Raw genomic sequence first — 19,444 nt, forward strand, 5'->3', positions numbered from 1 at the left:
GGAGTTACTGCAGGTGACTGAGGCAGAGAGACCCAAGAGGTGAGTCTCTGTTGGGAAGAAGAATGGAGAACATGAGGGACCTGAATGCCAGGATGGCTGATGAGGAGAGAACAGACCAAGCCATGATGACTGGGCTTCAAGGGTTAGTTATGAGTCAGGGCTATATTGTGATGAAGAATTTCAGCATTTAGCCTCCTGATAGCATTGTGCAACTATTTTAGGCTTTGAAGGCAATTGTATGGGTGGGAGGTAGCACCAATACTCACATTTTTATGTCTAAAAAAATCATTCTAGGTACAACACAGACAACAGGAGGGGCCCAAAATAGATCTAGGGATGCTACTTAGGAGGTGCAAGTGAGAGACAGTGTAACTTGTAGTCAGGAGGTGGAGTAGCAATGGAGAGAAGTGTGTAGATGAATAGACAGGAGACAAAATCTCTAGGATTGTTACCAAAAGAGTGTGGGGTCCAGCTGCTTGCTGCTCAAAAGTCAATAAACAGGCCAGGCTGATGGAAAGCAAAGTCTCCTTTACTTTAGATGCTGGCAACAGGGTGTGGGGAGGGTGGTGGACATCTGTCTAAAAGTCGACTCTTCCTCCCTTACAAGCAGGGGGTGAAAGCTTTTATAGACAGTGTGTGTGTGTGTAAGGCGGGGGGAGGAGGTGTGTGGAATGCTTCATGCAGAAACAGCATAGTCATCTCTAACAGTCATTTGCAAATTGGTCATCAGTGGTCTGACCAGCATCATCTTGGTTGTTTTAAGTTCAGTTCAGTTCATTTGCTCAGTCATGTACAACTCTTGGCGACCACATGGGCTGCAGCACAGCAGGCCTCCCTGTCTATCACCAACTCCCAGAGTTTGCTCAAACTCATGTCCATTGAGTCAGTGGTGCCATCCAACCATCTCATCCTCTGTCATCCCCTTCTCCTCCTGCCTTCAATCTTTCTCAGCATCAGGGTCTTTTCCAGTGAGTCAGTTCTTCACATCAGGTGGCTAAAGTATTGGAGTTTCAGCTTCAGCATCAGACCTTTCAATGAATATTCAGGGTTGATTTCCTTTAAGATTGACTAGTTTGATATCCTTGAAGTCCAAGGGACTCTCAAGAGTCTTCTCCAATACCACAGTTCAAAAGCATTAATTCTTTGGTGCTCAGCTTTCTTTATAGTCCATCTCTCACATCCATACATGACTACTGGAAAAAACCATAGCTTTGACTATATAGAACTTTGTTGGCAAAGTAATGTGTCTGCTTTTTAATATGCTGTCTAGGTTTGTCATAGCTTTTCTTTCAAGGAAAAGCTTTTAATTTCTTTTAATTTTCTTTTAATTTCATGGCTTCCATCACCATCTGCAGTGATTTTGGACTCAAGAAAATAAAGTCTGTCACAGTTTCCATTGTTTCTCCATCTGTTTGCCATGAAGTGATGGGACCAGATGCCATGATCTTAGTTTTCTGAATGTTGAGTTTTAAGCCAACTTTTTCACTGTCCTCTTTCACTGTCATCAAGAGGCTGTTTAGTTCTTCTTTGCTTTCTGCCATAAGGGTGGTGTCATCTGCTGGTCTAAGGTTATTGATATTTCTCCTGAAAATCTTGATTCCAGCTTGTGCTCTATCCAGCCTGGCATTTCTCATGATGTACTCTGCTGCTGATGCTGCTGCTGCTGCTGCTGCTGCTGCTGCTACTGCTACTGCTGCTAAGTTGCTTCAGTCGTGTCCGACTCTGTGCGACCCCATAGATGGCAGCCCACCAGGCTCCCCTGTCCCTGGGATTCTCCAGGCAAGAACACTGGAGTGGGTTGCCATTTCCTTCTCCAATGATGTACTCTGCATATAAGTTAAATAAGCAGGGTGACAATATATAGCCTTGACGTACTCCTTTCCTAGTTTGGAACCAGTCCATTATTCCATCTCCTGTTGGTTTTTTTCGTTACAGTTAAACTCAGTTCCATTTGTTCCCATTTCTTTGAGGCCAGTTCTCAGAATTGTGGCAGCTCATGTCCTGGGTAGTCTGGTCATCACGTAGTTAACTTCTTCCATCTAGTGTTTTAGTATCTATAAGACAGTGCATAGGATATGGCTTAGAATATTATCTATAAGCCCTTGAGAAAGAACGAAAGGTCCTTGAATATGATTGATGATTGTATTATTGTTTAGTCTCCTTATGGTTTTCCTTTGTTTCTGCATTTTTTACTTCTCTGATTAATCTTATTCTTTGACTAGAGTTTTCCCAGACAAAAGGCAGGCAGAGGATATGGTGGGAGGGAGTGGGCAAGGACCATAGGATCCTCTCCATCTGAGGATGAATTGGGCGTGAGGTGCTTACTTGGTTCTGGTTTGTGTAAATGGGTGGCAGCACCATTCACTAGTGGAGGAGTAAATTTGTTGGAAAAGATGAGTTCAGATTTGGTCATGTTGAGTTTGAAGTGCTTTTCTGATGCCCAGAAGAATTTGTCAGGGAGGCATTTCTAACAGGAATCAATAAGAATCTTTAATTGTTATCAGGTTAGCAAGTTGGAATTTGGCAGGAGCCATATGAATGGATTTTTCTTATAAGAATGTGTTAAAAACCTCATTCAGAATCAAGTTATAGGCTATTGTGAAAGAAACTCAATTTTATTAATTAAAACTATCGATAGTAATTAACTAGCTGCCACTTACTGAGTTCTTATCATCTAGGCTCATTCTGTGTCAGACATCTACCAAGCATTGTACATACACTATCTAACTTAAATCTCTCAGTGCTACAAGTTACATGCTACTATCTGCACTTTATAGATATAAAAACTGAGGCTGGAGAAGATAAGTAAAATTTCCAAGGTCAGAAAGCTATAGTTTCTGAGGTTAGATTTTTACCATAGCTTGTCTGATTCCATTTTTTGTGTTCTACATACTACAAATATTAAAAACACAATCATATTAAAAACAAAATTATTTAGTATCAGTCCTGAGGAGGAGTACTTTAATACGTTTATATATAATGATATATGGTTATCATAGTGCATTCATTTTATGGATTTCTTTTTCTAACCTTTTAAAAATATGTGAAATAATTTAAGACTCACAAGAAGTTGCAAAAATAGTAGAGTTCCCATGTATCCTTGATTCAGCTTTCCTTGATGATATCTTACATAACTTCAGACTATAAAATTCAACAAGTTGATATTAGTACAGTATTAACTGAACTACAGACCTCAATCAACCTGTTTCTTTAAACATTGATCTACAATCTTCCTTCTATTAAAAGCCAATTTAATATGTCTTTCTAATGTTCCTTTTCTTTATAGTTTATTATAAGATATTGAATGTAGTTCCCTGTCCTATATAGTAAACCCTTGTTGTTTATTTTATATATGGTAGTGTGCATCTGTTAATCCTATATTGCCAATTTATCCCATACCTCCATCCCCTTTGGTACCCATAACTTTATTTTTTATGTCTGTCTGTTTCTCTTTCATAAATAAGTTTATTTGTATTATTTTGTGTTACACATACAAGTGATACCATATAATATTGTCTTTCCCTGTCTGACTTATTTCACTTAGTATGACAATTTCTGGGTCCATCCATGTTGCTGCAAATGGCACTATTTCATTCTTTTCTTAAGTAGCTGATTAATGTTCCATTTTGTATATATACCATGTCTTCTTTATCTTTTCATCTGTTGTTTGGCACTTGGGTTATTTCTGTGTCTTCACTATTATAAATAGTACTGCTATGAACATTGGGGTGCATGTATCTTTCCAAGTTAGAGCTTTTGTCTTTTCCGGATCTATGGTGGGGGTGGGATTGCTGGATCATAGGGTAACTCTATTTTTAGTTTTTAAGGGAAATTCTACATTATTTTCCACAGTGGCTACTCTATGGATACACTTTGTTTGGAATATTTATTGTGTCTCCTTCTGCTACGCACTCACTTTGGCACTTCCATGTGGCTTTCTATAACAGCTTCTGTACTGGCTTTCTAAATATTTGATAAATGCAATTAGAGGGTCAGAAGTACCCTTGCATCTCTTCTTTACCTTTACACTTCCTACTGATCTTTAAAGATTCTATCACACCTCCCACAGGACATTCAGTCTCCCCTCCAGCACGCACTGATTTTCTACCATTTGAATCAATATACCATATGATTCTATGATTTATAATTTTAATAAAAATATGCTTCTTAGTGATTGATACTAAGCTGCTTCAGGTATGTATGTCCTGTTCCTCCAAGTAGTGTTCTACAGGAGAGGAAAATACTGGTTTTTTTACTTATTTATTTGGTGTATTATTTAGCATCCAGCACCCAACAGAAATTAAAGAAGAGTTCTTAATAAGTGTGTGCTACACTGGACTGATGTATCTTTTCTGGAAATCAGAACTTATAGAGCCTGTTGACTCAATGGCATCTTGTCTAATAAATTAGGATATTGAATTTAAGTTCAAAAATTACTATAATTATTTTGGTGCTCATTAATCAAACCTCATGATTATACTGTAACAACTTAGTTCAAATATTAGAACACAAAGATGGTGACCTTATTCATTTATTAGCAGGAGTTCAGGATCACATTGTAGTATCCAAAAGAAGATGGTTCCTTTTGGTCCAATGAGCTAGTGGGTCCTAATCTTGAACTGGGTATTGTCTCCATGCTTGGAAAAGACATATGAGTTAGGAAGGGAGGAGGGACATAGATTCCTACAATGAAAATGAGCTGGAATATCGAGGACAGCAGGTTAAAATACTTTTAATTATGCAATTAACTAAAAGTGTATTTCAGGTAAAGTACTTTCTCTGAGTCTCAGTTTCTTTTTCTATAATAGGAAAAAAAAATAATACTTGGTTAATAGAGTAGTTATAAGGATTAAGTGAATCAATGTGTATAAAGCACTTAGGCTGGTTTCTGGCACCACGTCAGCCTCACATCATGGTAGTTATTACAGTAACCAGGATTCTTTCAATGGAAAGTGAAAGTAAAAGCAACCCTTCTTAATCCATTTCGGAAACTGCATTGGGCCCTCCCTCCACCTCTCCTCTTTCTCTATTTTAGCCTCACTTGTTCCTACTGAAGAGATTTCCACATTCTGTAAGGTGCAACTGAACCCTGAAGCTCCGTTGGCTTTTCCCAGCTTTACCATTAGAGAGGAAATTTCTCTTTCTCCTTAGTTGCAATTCAAAAGTCCAGGAGACTACAGTTGCTAGCACTGTATTGTATAACTTGCTAAGAGAGTAGAACTCAAGTGTTCTCACCAAACAATAGCAAAAATAGGGTGAATGTGTAAGGTGACTGACATATTAATTAGCTCAGTGGGGGAATCTTTTCAGAATGTGTATGTATATCATATCAAATCAGCATATTATATGCTTTAAATATCTTGAGTGAGTGAGTGAAGAAAGTTGCTCAGTCATATCTGACTCTTTGTAACACCATGGACTATACAGTCCATGGAATTCTCCAGGCCACAGTATTGGAGTGGGTAGCCATTCCCTTCTCCAGGGGATCTTCCCAACCCAAGGATCAAACCCAAGTCTCCCTCATTGCAGGCGAATTCTTTACTAGCTGAGTCACAAGGGAAGCCCTACAACTTTATTTTTCGATTATATCTCATAAAGCTGGAAAAGGGAAAGGATTTTAACTAATGAAGGCAGGTTGGATCCCTTGCCCACCCTTTGGTAAAAGGTGTGCAGGTCTCACTAAGACCACTTAGTGTGGTGAATGAGGAGATCAGGTCTCAGAAGAGATGTGATGTGTTTCCAGAAGAAAGGAGAAAATAGATCAGGTAGACAAACAGTTGAGGGCTTTCCCGAGGGAGACATGGGCTCAATCCCTGGATTGGGAAGATCAACTGGAGGAGGAGAATGGCAACCCAGTCTAGTATTCTTGCCTAGAAAAATCCCATGGACAGAGGACCCTGATGGGCTACAATCCAAAGGGCCTCAAAAGTTGGACATGACTAAGCATGGCATAGGATGGCAGACAAACAGTTGACACCAAAGACCATTCATATTATTACCGTCACCATCAACACCATTACAGGATTCTGTTTCTTTAAACAGCTCACATAGTTCACTGGAGTCTGAGTGTCCTTGGCCAATTTCAGTGGCAATTGACAAAAGAAAGTTTAAACAGGAGTTTAAAAAAAAAAGCCTCAGTATTACTAAAGATCAGAATTCTATGGCTACTCTAATTCCTCAGGGAAGAACATTTTGACACCCAACACTCTGAACCTATGGTCAAGTGCATCTGTTGTCATTAAGATCTCCCTAAAGTTTAATTAAATTCATTTAAGTTATAGGTATTTCTATATGAATGGTGGCAAAAAGTTTTAAATCAAATTTGTAAGTATATTTGTTTCATTCTTTGTAATTATGTCCTTTTGACCAAAAGTATTGCATTTTTCTCTGAACTAAGTAAAATTTAATGCAAAAATAAAGGAAGCTGCTGATATTTTGTTTATACTTTTCAAAAGTTATCTTTCAGGAGACTTTTGCAGTGATTATTCAGTTTCCTCTCTCTTCTCATATGGTTTCCATTTAGAGCCAATTATGTTGCAAACAACTCTTTTTATTTTTTGGTTTATTTATTATTTTTGGTGTGTTTTGCTCAGAAAAATGAGCAAATCTCCCCTCTCCCCTGTAGCTATAAGATTCTTATTAGTATTAATCAGACACATGAAATCGAGCTGGGATTCAAATCCTTAAGGCTTAAGCTAGGATTTCTTGAAATGGTTGATGGGTCTTCCTTCAAGTAGGAAGAGTGAGTCTTTGAATTGAAAGAATTTAAGGAATATTGATACTTGACTAGCAGAACTTTCTAGGCTATTAATACTGGAACCAAAAATTTCCCTGAATTTACTACTATTGCTGTGTAGACAGAGAAGGAGCCATGCTCCCTTGCCATTTGTATATTTTCTTAAGAGATACAGAATCTCAAGATTTCAGTAGTATACAGGAGAGAGAATTGTTCATAGATCTGTAAGGTTTTGGAAACCAGCATGACAAAAGTTAAGTTCATTTATATTTTTATTGTAAAGTTTGGAATAATAATTTCAGTAATTCCTTTTCTCTTTGCCTAGAAAATGGTGAGGAGCTCTGGGGTTTACATAGCTGGGTAGTCCTATTTTCATTAAATATGAACTATCAAGTGCACTAGTGGTGAAGAACCTGCCTGTCAATGCAGGAGACGTAAGTGATATGGGTTCCTTCGCTGGGTTGGGAAGATCTCCTGGAGGAGGAAATGGCAACCCACTCTAGTATTCTTACCTGCAGGATTCCCATGGACAGAGGAGCCTGGTGGGCTGCAGTCCATAGGGGCACAGAGTCGGACATGACTGAAGTGACTTAGTACACACACACCAATGTCAAAGTTGAGTAGCCGCAGAAGACAGTACAAAATCATTTACAAAGCAGTGGTATCTGTTTTGTCAAAATGATGAACAGAAATGGGACTGGATGTTCAGTGGAGAAGCTTCCCATGGGATGACTTCTTGAAGGCAAAGGAGCTTCAGTACATTTTTAAGACTGAAGAGCAGAATACAGGAGATGATATTTTAATAGATAGGTGAGAAGCACAATATCTATTTCTTGGCAGAGTGAGCGGGTTCATCAGATTGGAGCAGAGGACTTATATAAGGGAGCTGAGGGATAAGACTCTAGTTATTTCTTAGTTTATATTGTGGTTCATACTTTGCATTGCTCTGCGGGCTTCAACAAATGTATAATGGCATGTATCCATCCTTAAAGTATCACACAGAAGAATTTACAGCCCTATAAATCTCCTGTGCTCCCTAGGGAACGAATTTTAATTCTCATTTTTCACAAGGAACTTTCCTGAACACTGTCATGACCTATGTCTGAAAAGCTCTATTCAACAATATAAACAAAAATAAAATGATTATCCCAATAATACTGGCCACGAAGGAAAGGATTGGTTTCAGCTATACTCCTAATTGGCTTTGGTGTGACTTTTTATCCATCACCTGATTTTCTTTTTAAGAAGTAAATTTTTCTTCAATATACTACCCGGTAAGTTAGAAAATTTAGATTTAAGTGAAAATGACTAATAAACTCACCTTCCATTGGCGAGGTGACATTTTTAGTGTGCATCTTTCCTATTTTCTGTTTTCTGTGCATGCATTACTTTATTAACAATGAGGCATCTTATTTTATATCCTTTTTTTTAGTCAATGAAAAAAATGAACACTATAATTCAGTGTTCTGCTACAATGTGCTTTTTAATGACTATATAATAATGCACTGTGGGCTTCTCAGGTGGCTCAGTAAAGAATTCACCAGGAAACTGGAGTTCGATCCCTGCATTGGAAAGATCCCCTGGAGAAGGAAATGGCAACCCATTCCAGTGTTCTTGCCTGGATAATTCCATGGACAGAGGAGCCTGACCAGCTACAGTCCATGGGGTCGCAAAGAGTTGGACAGGACTGAGCACACACACACACATACAATAATCTATTGTTTGAGTTACAGATCTCATAAATTTGTGAGTTATCATAATATAGTCATTATGAAATGTAGGAGTTTTGTTTTTTATTATACGTGAAGAGCTAAGAATTAAACAGATAGGATGACGTCATTTAATGGAAAGAATTTGAATTTGATCAGGAGACTTTAGGCTTAACTCAACCTCTGACTTCATTTAGTTATCTAATCTTGAGGTTTGTTATTATTCTTTCTGAATATTGGTTTCCTTGCCTTTAAAAGCGAAGGGTTGCTTTATTATTTTGTAACTGTGAGTTTTCTAGGATGTCACAGCAAATCAGCAAACATGTCTAAATTCTTTAATTAAAATTGTATAACTGACAGAAGTCTTTTCTCTGTCTTTTTCAGTCTCTCTTCTTCTCTTTAACCTCAGGCACATCACATAGATTTAAATTAATTATAATCTTTGGTTAATAAAAAATTTACACCATTGGCCCACAAATGACCCCCTATAACTTTTTTTTTTTGAAAGAGATGGGAATACCAGACCACCTGACCTGCCTCTTGAGAAACCTATATGCAGGTCAGAAAGCAACAGTTAGAACTGGACATGGAACAACAGACTGGTTCCAAATAGGAAAAGGAGTACGTCAAGGCTGTATATTGTCACCCTGCTTATTTAACTTCTATGCAGAGTACATCATGAGAAACACTGAGCTGGAAGAAGCACAAGCTGGAATCAAGATTGCCGGGAGAAATATCAATCACCTCAGATATGCAGATGACACCACCCTTATGGCAGAAAGTAAAGAGGAACTAAAAAGCCTCTTGATGAAAGTGAAAGAGGAGAGCGAAAAAGTTGGCTTAAAGCTCAACATTCAGAAAATGAAGATCATGGCATCTGATCCCATCACTTCATGACAAATAGATGGGGAAACAGTGTCAGACTTTATTTCTGGGGGCTCCAAAATCACTGCAGATGGTGACTGCAGCCATGAAATTAAAAGACGCTTACTCCTTGGAAGGAAAGTTATGACCAACCTAGATAGCATATTCAAAAGCAAAGACATTACTCTGCCAACAAAGGTCCATCTAGTCAAGGCTATGGTTTTTCCAGTGGTTATGTATGGATGTGAGAGTTGGACTGTGAAGAAAGCTGAGCGCCGAACAATTGATGCTTTTGCACTGTGGTGTTGGAGAAGACTCTTGAGAGTCCCTTGGACTGCGAGGAGATCCAACCAGTCCATTCTGAAGGAGATCAACCCTGGGATTTCTTTGGAAAGAATGATGATAAAGCTGAAGCTCCAGTACTTTGGCCACCTCATGTGAAGAGTTGACTCACTGGAAAAGACTCTGATGCTGGGAGGGATTGGGGGCAGGAGAAGAAGGGGACGACTGAGGATGAGATGGCTGGATGGCATCACCGACTTGATGGACGAGAGTTTGAGTGAACTCCGGGAGTTGGTGATGGACAGGGAGGCCTGGTGTGCTGCAATTCAGGGGTCGCAAAGAGTCGGACACGACTGAGCGACTGAACTGAACTGAATGTTATGTATGAATCTTCTGTGAATTCTCCACTCACATAGTAGACTAGTGTCTGTTAGTTAAAATCTATTAGTCAAGGATGTTTACTAAACAAAAAATGTTTTCTAGTCACAATCTAAGTTGTCATTTTTAAATGTAAATGTCATCTGTTTCATTCACCAGTATGTCTCTAGCACCTGCTATAGTGTGTGGCATGTACTGGTGCTCAAACCATATATGTTCTTGATTGAAAGGCCTTCACATGGACCCGTTGCCAGGATGAAATGTTACTGGTAGAGGAGACACTATTGTCAATGCTTGCTAAAGTGTGAACATTAGCAAAAGAGCCAGGCGATTAATATAAACTTATGCTGTTGAAGTTGGTAATGACTAACTGGAGGATAAAGCAGACATATTTACTAGGGAAAGATGGGCAGCAGCAAATGACCGAACAAATACCTTATTAAATGGTAGTTAAGAAACAACAAAAATTAACAAAACTCTCATTGCATATTGTGATGAAAACACAATGCTTGGAACATAGCACCTGCAAGAAATGCATACCTTTGTCCCTGCAATAACAGGGCGATAGGAGAGGAAAACTCCAAATAGTGTCCCTTTTCAAATGAAGATATGAAACTCAGAAGCGTGACGTGACCTCTCAACGTCCCATAGCTACTAAGTGGAACCTCTAGGAGTCACACTGTATCTGCTGGGCCTTAAATGAACCTTAAATGTGTGATGACAAATTGTCTGAAAATGGTATTAGAAGTCTGCGGGAAATGTGAGAAAAGATCCCTTCTGAAATACCTTTATTATTCGAACTGTTTCCCAATCAAGGAAGTAGACTTCCATTTTAGGAAACCATATGGAAAGGGCATTACTAAGCTCTCAAAACTTTACCCTTTCTTGTTCTTTGTCTGGTGCTTCATGGCCACAGAATACCTTGGCTATCCCTGTATTGAATACGTGTAAGCCAGAAGATGAACTCCATTAGCATTAATGTGTTGCAAAAGTCTTTTTTCTCCGTCTTGACTTGATGTTTCTCCTTTACTCTCCCTGGTGGGAATTGCCGGTTGCAGCAGATTTCTTCTTCTCCCTGGAATGAGTAGGTCATATCTGAGTTGCACTGCCAGTGTGCTTGATACAATCTTTATGCTGTTACAGAATTATAGTAGAGGACACAGTGGACTGGCGACCCCATGACAAGATTGTCCTCAGCTCCTCTTCATATGAGCCTCATGAAGCAGAGGTCCTCACTGTGAAAGAAGTCAGGGGCCACCATATTAGGACCCATGAACGGCTCAGACACCGACACATCGGTAAGGCTTTGGTTTGTTAGTTAAGGGAAGTGAATGAGCCAAGAAAAACGTGTTCAGCAACCTGCCTGGGGACCTTGGATCCAACCGGCATTCAGAAGGAATGGATATTTTACTGCTGCCCTAGGCTCATCCTAGAAGGCTTTATCTCCATCCCTTCATTAATTTTATTGCCTAATTTTTTTTAAATACTTTGATGTGAGGGTATTTTTTTTACTTTTTATTTATAATGGCAAGCCTAGAAGCAAGCAGAAGGGTTAAGAAACTTGTTCAAGGTCACTGGGCATTTTCATGGCTAAGCCAGAATAAACCTCATGGGAGATGAGTTTCCAGTTCATTTCCTGGCACACTGAATCACACAACCACTTAGAATGTGGTAGTTATTGTAAATAATGACTCCTTACTTTTTCCATACTTAGGAATGTGTCCTTTCTGACATGAAGTTCGTTTTATGTATTGACTACTGCTACTGCCCCAAATTAAAAATGCTGCTGCTGCTGCTAAGTCGCTTCAGTCGTGTCCGACTCTGTGCGACCCCATAGACGGCAGCCTACCAGGCTCGCCCGACCCTGGGATTCTCCAGGCAAGAACACTGGAATGGGTTGCCATTGCCTTCTCTGAAATTGTAAATAAATGAAGTCAAATACCTCTTTCTTTAAAAAAAAAAAAAAACTATTTTAATACACTATATACACTTAAAATACATTGCATATAAATAATAAATAACCATGTTTCCTGGTTCTGTCTAATAAATGCATTTAACCCAGGAAATATAGCTAATAAGTAATACAACAGGGAAATAAAGGGATACGGGTTATCTTTTTAGTCTCTGATATTCGAGAGGGAAATACATGTTTTCAGCAGGGTCATATCTAAAGCTTTCTAAGTCATAGTTTTAAGGATGATTTTATTTCTCAACAGTGGCAGGGAAAAGAAAACTGGTCATCAACCCCTGCCTGTAATATGCAAACGTGCAATACACATACAGAGGGAAGGGGGCGATGTAACACCCACGCGAGACTGGGAAGACTCCTCCTGAGAGTGATGAGCTTCAGACCTGCCAGGAGAGGGCGCTGCCGCTGCTGCTGTGGTCCTGTCGCTGCCTCAGTGGATCTGAGTGAACCTCTGAAGAAAGAGGTTCAAACGCGGAAAACTCGCACTGAGGAGTTAAAGGAAGGGGGTTGGGGACCCCACTAATTGGACCGGTCTGCCCTGACATCCCTGTCCCAGTACCCATCGTGACTGAGGAGAAATGAATTCTTGCTCAGATACTCTCACTCTTACCCCAAGCAGAGACTAGTGAACGGGCTTTTCATTTCTCAGCTGACACGTGTGGAGAAGGCCCGAGGAAAAGCACACCTTAATGGTGGGAGCACTTCCGCGGGGAAACGAGTGTTTTCATTTGTCAGCTTCGCTGAGTCCCTAACTGGCGATCTGCGAAATAGGTGTTTCAAAATTTTTCCTTCCTGTTGCCCCAGGAAGTGCCCACTTCATGGAGGGTGGCCGACACATTCGTTTGGCTGCTGAGGTTGGTCTTTTGACCCGAAACATACAAATCCAGGGTGATACACCATGCAGAGGGAGACTACTTGTGGGGTCCTTCAGGAAGTCCAGCGTGGAAGAATTTTCAGGTAAACGACGTTTTAAGTTACTAAGCACTATGAACTGGATGCTATGGGACCCTCCGAAATTACAATAGTGGGAATTTTCATTTATAAAACAATATGTTTGGAATAGATGCTCGTTTATGCCCTGAGAAGCTATGAATTTTCAGTCCTAATCTGTGCTTCATTATCAGTGTGATGTTAAAATAATATTCTAGCTATCAGCACATAGGCATATTTTTACCTCAGAAAGGAAAAAAAAAAAAAGAAAAACCATCTTCAGCAGATGTGAAATTTCCTCTGCTTTGAAACTGTAGATGATTTAATGACCACTTGAATTTTATCTCTTTCCTGAATTTCTATTACTCTTTCCCAGTAGCATGCTTTATCTGATGGCAGACCTCATCTCATGCTATAAATTAATAGTGTAAATTTAAATAAGAGGATTTCCATATTCTAGACTGCTTTAGGGATCAGTTCAATTTCTCTCATTTCCTTTAAGCTTTAGCTCTTCTGGAATGTTGTGAAATAATTTTATTGGTACCTTACTTCTGAAACTTGGGTTCCTTAAAAATGATTTCAGTGCTGTTTCCTAGTCAAATAAAGCTCCGTCTTAGAAAGTCACTGTCTACATGAATATAATAAAGGCCCTGAGAAGGCCTAAAGGATCTAAGCACTTCCCACAAATATTGAGCATGGAACAATTTTTGTGGGCACATCTTCAGTTCAGTTCAGTCGCTCAGTCGTGTCCGACTCTTTGCAGCCCCACAGACTGCAGCACGCCAGACTTCCCTCTCCATCACCAACTACCAGAGCTTGCTCAAACTCATGTCCATCGAGTCGGTAATGTCCATCTCACCCTCTGTCATCCCCTTCTCCTGCCTTCAATCCTTCCCAGCATCAGGGTCTTTGCCAATGTGTCAGTTCTTCACATCAGGTGGCCAGTATGGTAAAGGATGGTGTTTGGACCTTAAGTCAAAAGTTCAGGATTTCTGGTCCATAGAACAAGCTCTCTCACCATAAACACTAGCTCCATCAGTTTCTTTCTTTCTTTCTTTTTTGGCCACATGGTAAGGTATAAAGTGAAAGTGTTAGTTGCTCTCAGTCATGTCTGATTCTTTGTGACCCAATGGACTGTAGCCCACCAGGCTCCTCTGTATGCAGGATCTTAGTTCCCTGACCAGGGATTGAACCCTTTTTCCCCTTCTCGCCTCCACATTGGAAGCATGGAGTCTTAACCACTGGACTGCAAGGGAAGTCCCCTTCATCAGTTTTTAACAGAAGTGATCTAGATCTCCCTTCTTGGCTAGAGGACATTTGACAGTATCTGGAGACATTTTGCTTGTCATAACTTTGGTGAAGCTTCTGCATCTAGTAATGGGTGCTCAACAGCCTACAGTGTGTGAGAAGGTCTCCCTCAAGAAAGGATAACCTGGACCAAAATGTCAGTTATGTTGAGGTGGAGTAACCCTGCTCTGGAAGGCTAGACAAATGCTGAGTCCTGGTCATGGTGGCGGTCATGTAAAAACAAATCTACCCTGCAGTTTGTGAAGACAGAGAATTAGGAAGGGAGTGCAAGTCGGGCCCCTTTACACAGTACCTGCAGGCCAGGCTAGAACCTGATCGCAAGAGCAGGACAAGAGGCTGGTTCTTATAGCTGAGCACCAAAGCTGGACCCTCACCACCTGCAATGCTGGCTTGGTTCTGAGCCTCTGGCTGGCTGGCTGGGGCTCCTGAAATATCCCCAGGAAAGGGACAGAGAATCTTAATCCAGTGCTTCTTATAGACTAGGAACTATGCTGGTTTTCATGCCAGTTTTATCTCATTGAATCCTAATATCTCTGTGAGAGAGACATTTTATCCTTGGTTTTATAGATGAGGAAACAGAGTCTATAATAAAATTGCCTGCTAATTCATAAAACTCTATTATGAGCTATAGAACTTCTTGAGGGTAAGACTGAGGTTTTCAGCCCTGATTTCTTAGTATGATATTATAACTTCTGTGTATTAGGTCCTCAATAAATGTGAGTAAGTTAAATAAGTGAACAGTAAGAAAAGTCATTCAGCTCGCAAGGTAACATTCAAATTCAAGCCTGATTCTGAAGCTGTTGATAGATAAGCTTTTAATTTTGTAATCACTTTCAGTTCAGTTCAGTTCAGTTCAGTAGCTCACTAGTGTCGGACTCTTTGCTACCCCATGAATCACAGCATGCCAGGCCTCCCTGTCCATCACCAACTCCCGGAGTTCACTCAAACTCATGTCCATCGAGTCGGTGATGCCATCCAGCCATCTCATCCTCTGTTGTCCCCTTCTCCTCCTGCCCCCAAGCCCTCCCAGCATCAGTCTTTTCCAATGAGTCAACTCTTCGCATGAGGTGGCCAAAGTACTGAAGTTTCAGCTTTACCATCATTCCTTCCAATGAACACTCAGGACTGATCTCTGTTAGGATGGACGGGATGGATCCCCTTGCAGTCCAAAGGACTCTCAAGAGTCTTCTCCAACACCACAGTTCAAAAGTATCAATTCTTCTGCGCTCAGCTTTCTTCACAGTCCAACTTACATCCATACATGACCACTGGAAAAACCATAGCCTTGACTAGATAGACCTTTGTTGGCAAAGTAATGTCTCTGCTTTTCAATATGCTGTCTAGGCTGGTCATACCTTTCCTTCCAAGGAGTAAGCGTCTTTTAATTTCATGGCTGCAGTCACCATCTGCAGTGATTTTGGAGTCCCCCCCAAAATAAAGTCTGACACTGTTTCCACTGTTTCCCCATCTACTTCCCATGAAGTGATGGGACCAGATGCCATGATCTTCGTTTTCTGAATGTTGAGCTTTTAAGCCAACTTTTTCACTCTCCTCTTTCACTTTCATCCAGAGGCTTTTTAGTTCCTCTTCACTTTCTGCCATAAGGGTGGTGTCATCTGCATATCTGAGCTGATTGATATTTCTCCCAGCAATCTTGATTCCAGCTTGTGCTTCTTCCAGCCCAGGGTTTCTCATGATGTACTCTGCATAGGAGTTAAATAAGCAGGGTGACAATATACAGCCTTGACATATTCCTTGGTAAAAAAAAGTTGCAAAGGTGGTATGAAGAGTTCCTGTATACATTTCATTCTGTTTTCCCTAACATGAAAATCTAATATAACTCTGGTACGTTTGTGACAGCCAGTAAATTAACCTTACTGCATTAGTGTTAACTGAACTTAAGATATTATTCCAGATTCCACGTGTTTTTCCACTATGGTCCTTTTTCTGTTCAAAACCCAGTACAGATCCCCACATTGTATTAAGAACCCTTGCACTTTTCTGTAACATATTTCAGAGCCTGGATGATGCAAGACCTACAGGTGTGGGTCAAGGACACCAGGTACAGTGTTGAATAGTTACAGGGCAGAAAAGCAGGCCAGGGCTTTACAATCTCCACTTTTAAATCATTTCTTCTGTCATTCCCTTCCTTCTGACCAGTAATACCCAACAAGTTATGCTCAGAATTATGATAAACATAAAGAAAAAAATAGGAAAACAGTTGTGAACAAAATCATTGCTTGATTCTCCATCTGAATGCTCAGATACTTTAAGTATTTACTATTGATTAGTTTTCAATTGTTGATTAGTATGCACACAGGTAAAAAGATCTCATACAATTTAAAACCATGAATTAAAACCGTGCAAGGATAACAGGAAAAAACATGCTAACTAAAACAATAATGATATATTGCCTTGAATGAGATTCTAGAACTGTTTTCCAGTCTGTAAACTAAGCTTCTACATGTGGACACACACTAGCATTGGTATGCTTTGTGCCAAAGTTCTCAGAGGCAGGTTCCATGACTGTTTTAGCTATGTGCTGCTAGCAAGGGTTGCTTTAAATTACATTGAAAAGTGGTATCACCCAACAAATAATTTGTAAATGTTTTCTCATTCTGTGAATATTTCCATACCATCAACTAATGTGTCTCTAACCGGCATCCTCTGAGAAATCTAGATATAGTGGAATTCTGTTTGACCATTCAGAAAGACACACAAACTTCATTTGTCCTCACAGTAGTTTGGTTTTTCAATAGATTGACTTGCAAGTCTTCAGGCTTCTCATCTGTGAAAAGGGGGTGGGGAAGGTGGAGGATTAAGACTAGACTGTCTTTGTGCTTTAAATACTAAAACACCACAACTCCCTTCCTTTTTAATGAGGGAAATAACTTTATAGTTTACCTTGGGCAGTAACTTTAAAAAAGAAGAATAAAGAAAAGAAGTGAGAGTCTACCTAGCTAAGGACACATAATGTCTCTTCTCTCAGCACAGGGCTGTACTCCGGTCATGGGAATCTCAGTGCAAACCTGTTTGTTTTATTCTGCCATGTCACACGTACTCTCTGCTGAGCCTCCATGGGGGTTAACGGTACAGCCTCTGCATCTGTATGTTTGGGTCCAAGTCCTAGTGTGCTGCTTAACCCTTCTCGGCCTCAGTTTCTTATCAGTAAAATGGAGATAACTGCATCTATCATAGGATTTTTACAAAAATTAAGAGTATATATATCACACACATATACATTTATGCCTCGTATATAATTAGTGCTATATTAGAGTTAGATGTCCTGTTTATTAATTCACCTCATTTCCCCCATATTCATGTTCTTGTCTATTTTATCATGAGTCTATATACTGACAAATTAGTGTTCATTATATTTTAAAATCAGTCTAGTGGCTATATTTTATACTGTATTTTAACAATATCTGCTTAAAACAGAACCAATAAAATCCCCAATAAGACTAAATAATTCACTATCCTCTCCTGATATTAAAAAAATGTAGAAAATCCTCTTATTGTGAAAAGGAAACAGGAAATATAATGTGGCTAGGATAACAGTACAGGAAAAGAAAATTCAGAGTCTTTAAGGTCACTTAAAAATATATTATTGGCTTTATCATGTCTTCATAAAGAAGAATGTTATGTTTCTGGACATCTATTGAGCAGAAGTTTTGCACTTATACTCTTCTTTAAAAATGATTAAGATATTATATATAGTTAGCCATTATTTTCTTTCATATAATATTTCTGTGGGTAAAGCTGTGACCTTTTCACGTGGGGTTACTGAAAAGAGACATGACTTTGGGGTGAGTGGCCAGGGAGCCATATTCCCTTCATCCTTAGTTGGTTCCTCGACCCAATCCTGAATACGGGTACCCAGAATCTTTAAACTAGCTGTGCCCATCCCCAAAGCCTCTCTCCTTCCCCTGTCTTCCTATCATCTTCCTCTCCATCGTATGACCAGAGTCTTAAGAAGGTACAGGGAACTTTTCAGGAAGTACTGTGATATTTTTTAATGATTCAGATTTTGTTAGTGAGACTCGATGACATAAAATATAGTACTGGTGTTAAAACTAAACTACTATATTTTAATGAAAAATCTGCATGTCCTGATGCCATTGAATGGATCATCCTTCTGACTCTTGAGAGGACAAAACAAATACCGGCTAATGTGCACTTTGCTTGCAGGTATCCTTCAACTTTTCAATGTGGAAATTCAGAACTTTGGGTCACCGCTGTATTCATCCATTGAACTCACTAATGTGTCAGCAGGATCCTGGATAATATCTTCTACTCTGCACCAAAGCTGCGGTGGGGGCATCCATGCAGCTGCCAGTCAGGGGATCATTTTAAATGACAATGTGGTGTTTAGCACTGCTGGCCATGGCATTGATCTGGAGGGTCAGGACTATTCTGTCTCTAAAAACCTTGTGGTTCTGATGACACAGTCAGCATGGTCTCCTGTTTGGGTGGCAGGAATCAAAGTGAACGAGGCAAAGAACACCCATCTCCATGGCAATGTTGTAGCAGGCTCCGAGAGACTTGGTTTTCACATCCAAGGCCACAGGTGTTCCTCTCCTGAATCTCTTTGGTCTGACAACGTGGCCCACTCAAGTCTTCATGGCCTTCATCTCTATAAGGGGAGTGGACTTGTCAACTGCACTGGTATCTCTGGCTTCTTGGCTTTCAAGAACTTTGACTATGGTGCTATGCTCCAAGTGGAGAACAGCATGGAAATAGAGAACCTCACTCTGGTAGACAATACTGTTGGTCTTTTCACAGCAGTTTATCTGTCTTCTGCTCCACGGTGTTATATCAGAAATCTACAGATTGTGCTTAGGAATTCAGTCATTGTGGCCACTAGCTCATCTTTTGACTGCATTCAAGACAGAGTTAAACCACATTCTGCCAACTTGACATCAGCTGATCGAGCTCCTTCCAATCCCAAAGGGGGTCGAGTTGGTATGCTGTGGCCGGTATTCACCTCAGAACCAAATCGGTGGCCTCAGGAGCCATGGCACAAAGTGAGGAACGGCCAGTTGATTTCAGGCATCATGAAACTTCAAGGTAAGAATTTTGGGTTTCCAAGCAATGTAGTCTAATACATCTGTGCATAGAACCCATAGAACCTTTAATAGCTTCTTGAAAGTGTATCACCAAAAGGGTACAGTTTAGTTTGGTGCTTGCTGTCCAGTTTATCAGCTACTGGGCATTGATAACCACAGGGGTGGTTTATTAATATAATGACAGTGAATGGTTCATTGAGTA

General features: G+C 40.0%; 1 protein-coding gene across 1 annotated transcript in view; it reads left to right on the plus strand.

Annotated features, from left to right (window-relative positions):
- Window positions 1-19,444, plus strand: part of PKHD1 (PKHD1 ciliary IPT domain containing fibrocystin/polyductin) — a 452,170-nt gene that overhangs the window by 313,860 nt on the left and 118,866 nt on the right. The window contains exons 55-57 of the mRNA XM_040249475.1: window positions 11,113-11,267; window positions 12,743-12,895; window positions 18,365-19,243. Of these exons, the coding sequence (XP_040105409.1) occupies window positions 11,113-11,267; window positions 12,743-12,895; window positions 18,365-19,243 (1,187 nt within the window). The remainder of the gene's footprint in view (window positions 1-11,112; window positions 11,268-12,742; window positions 12,896-18,364; window positions 19,244-19,444) is intronic.

This window comes from Oryx dammah, unplaced genomic scaffold, assembly GCF_014754425.2.
Source record: "Oryx dammah isolate SB20612 unplaced genomic scaffold, SCBI_Odam_1.1 HiC_scaffold_11, whole genome shotgun sequence".
Classification (NCBI taxonomy): domain Eukaryota; kingdom Metazoa; phylum Chordata; class Mammalia; order Artiodactyla; family Bovidae; genus Oryx; species Oryx dammah.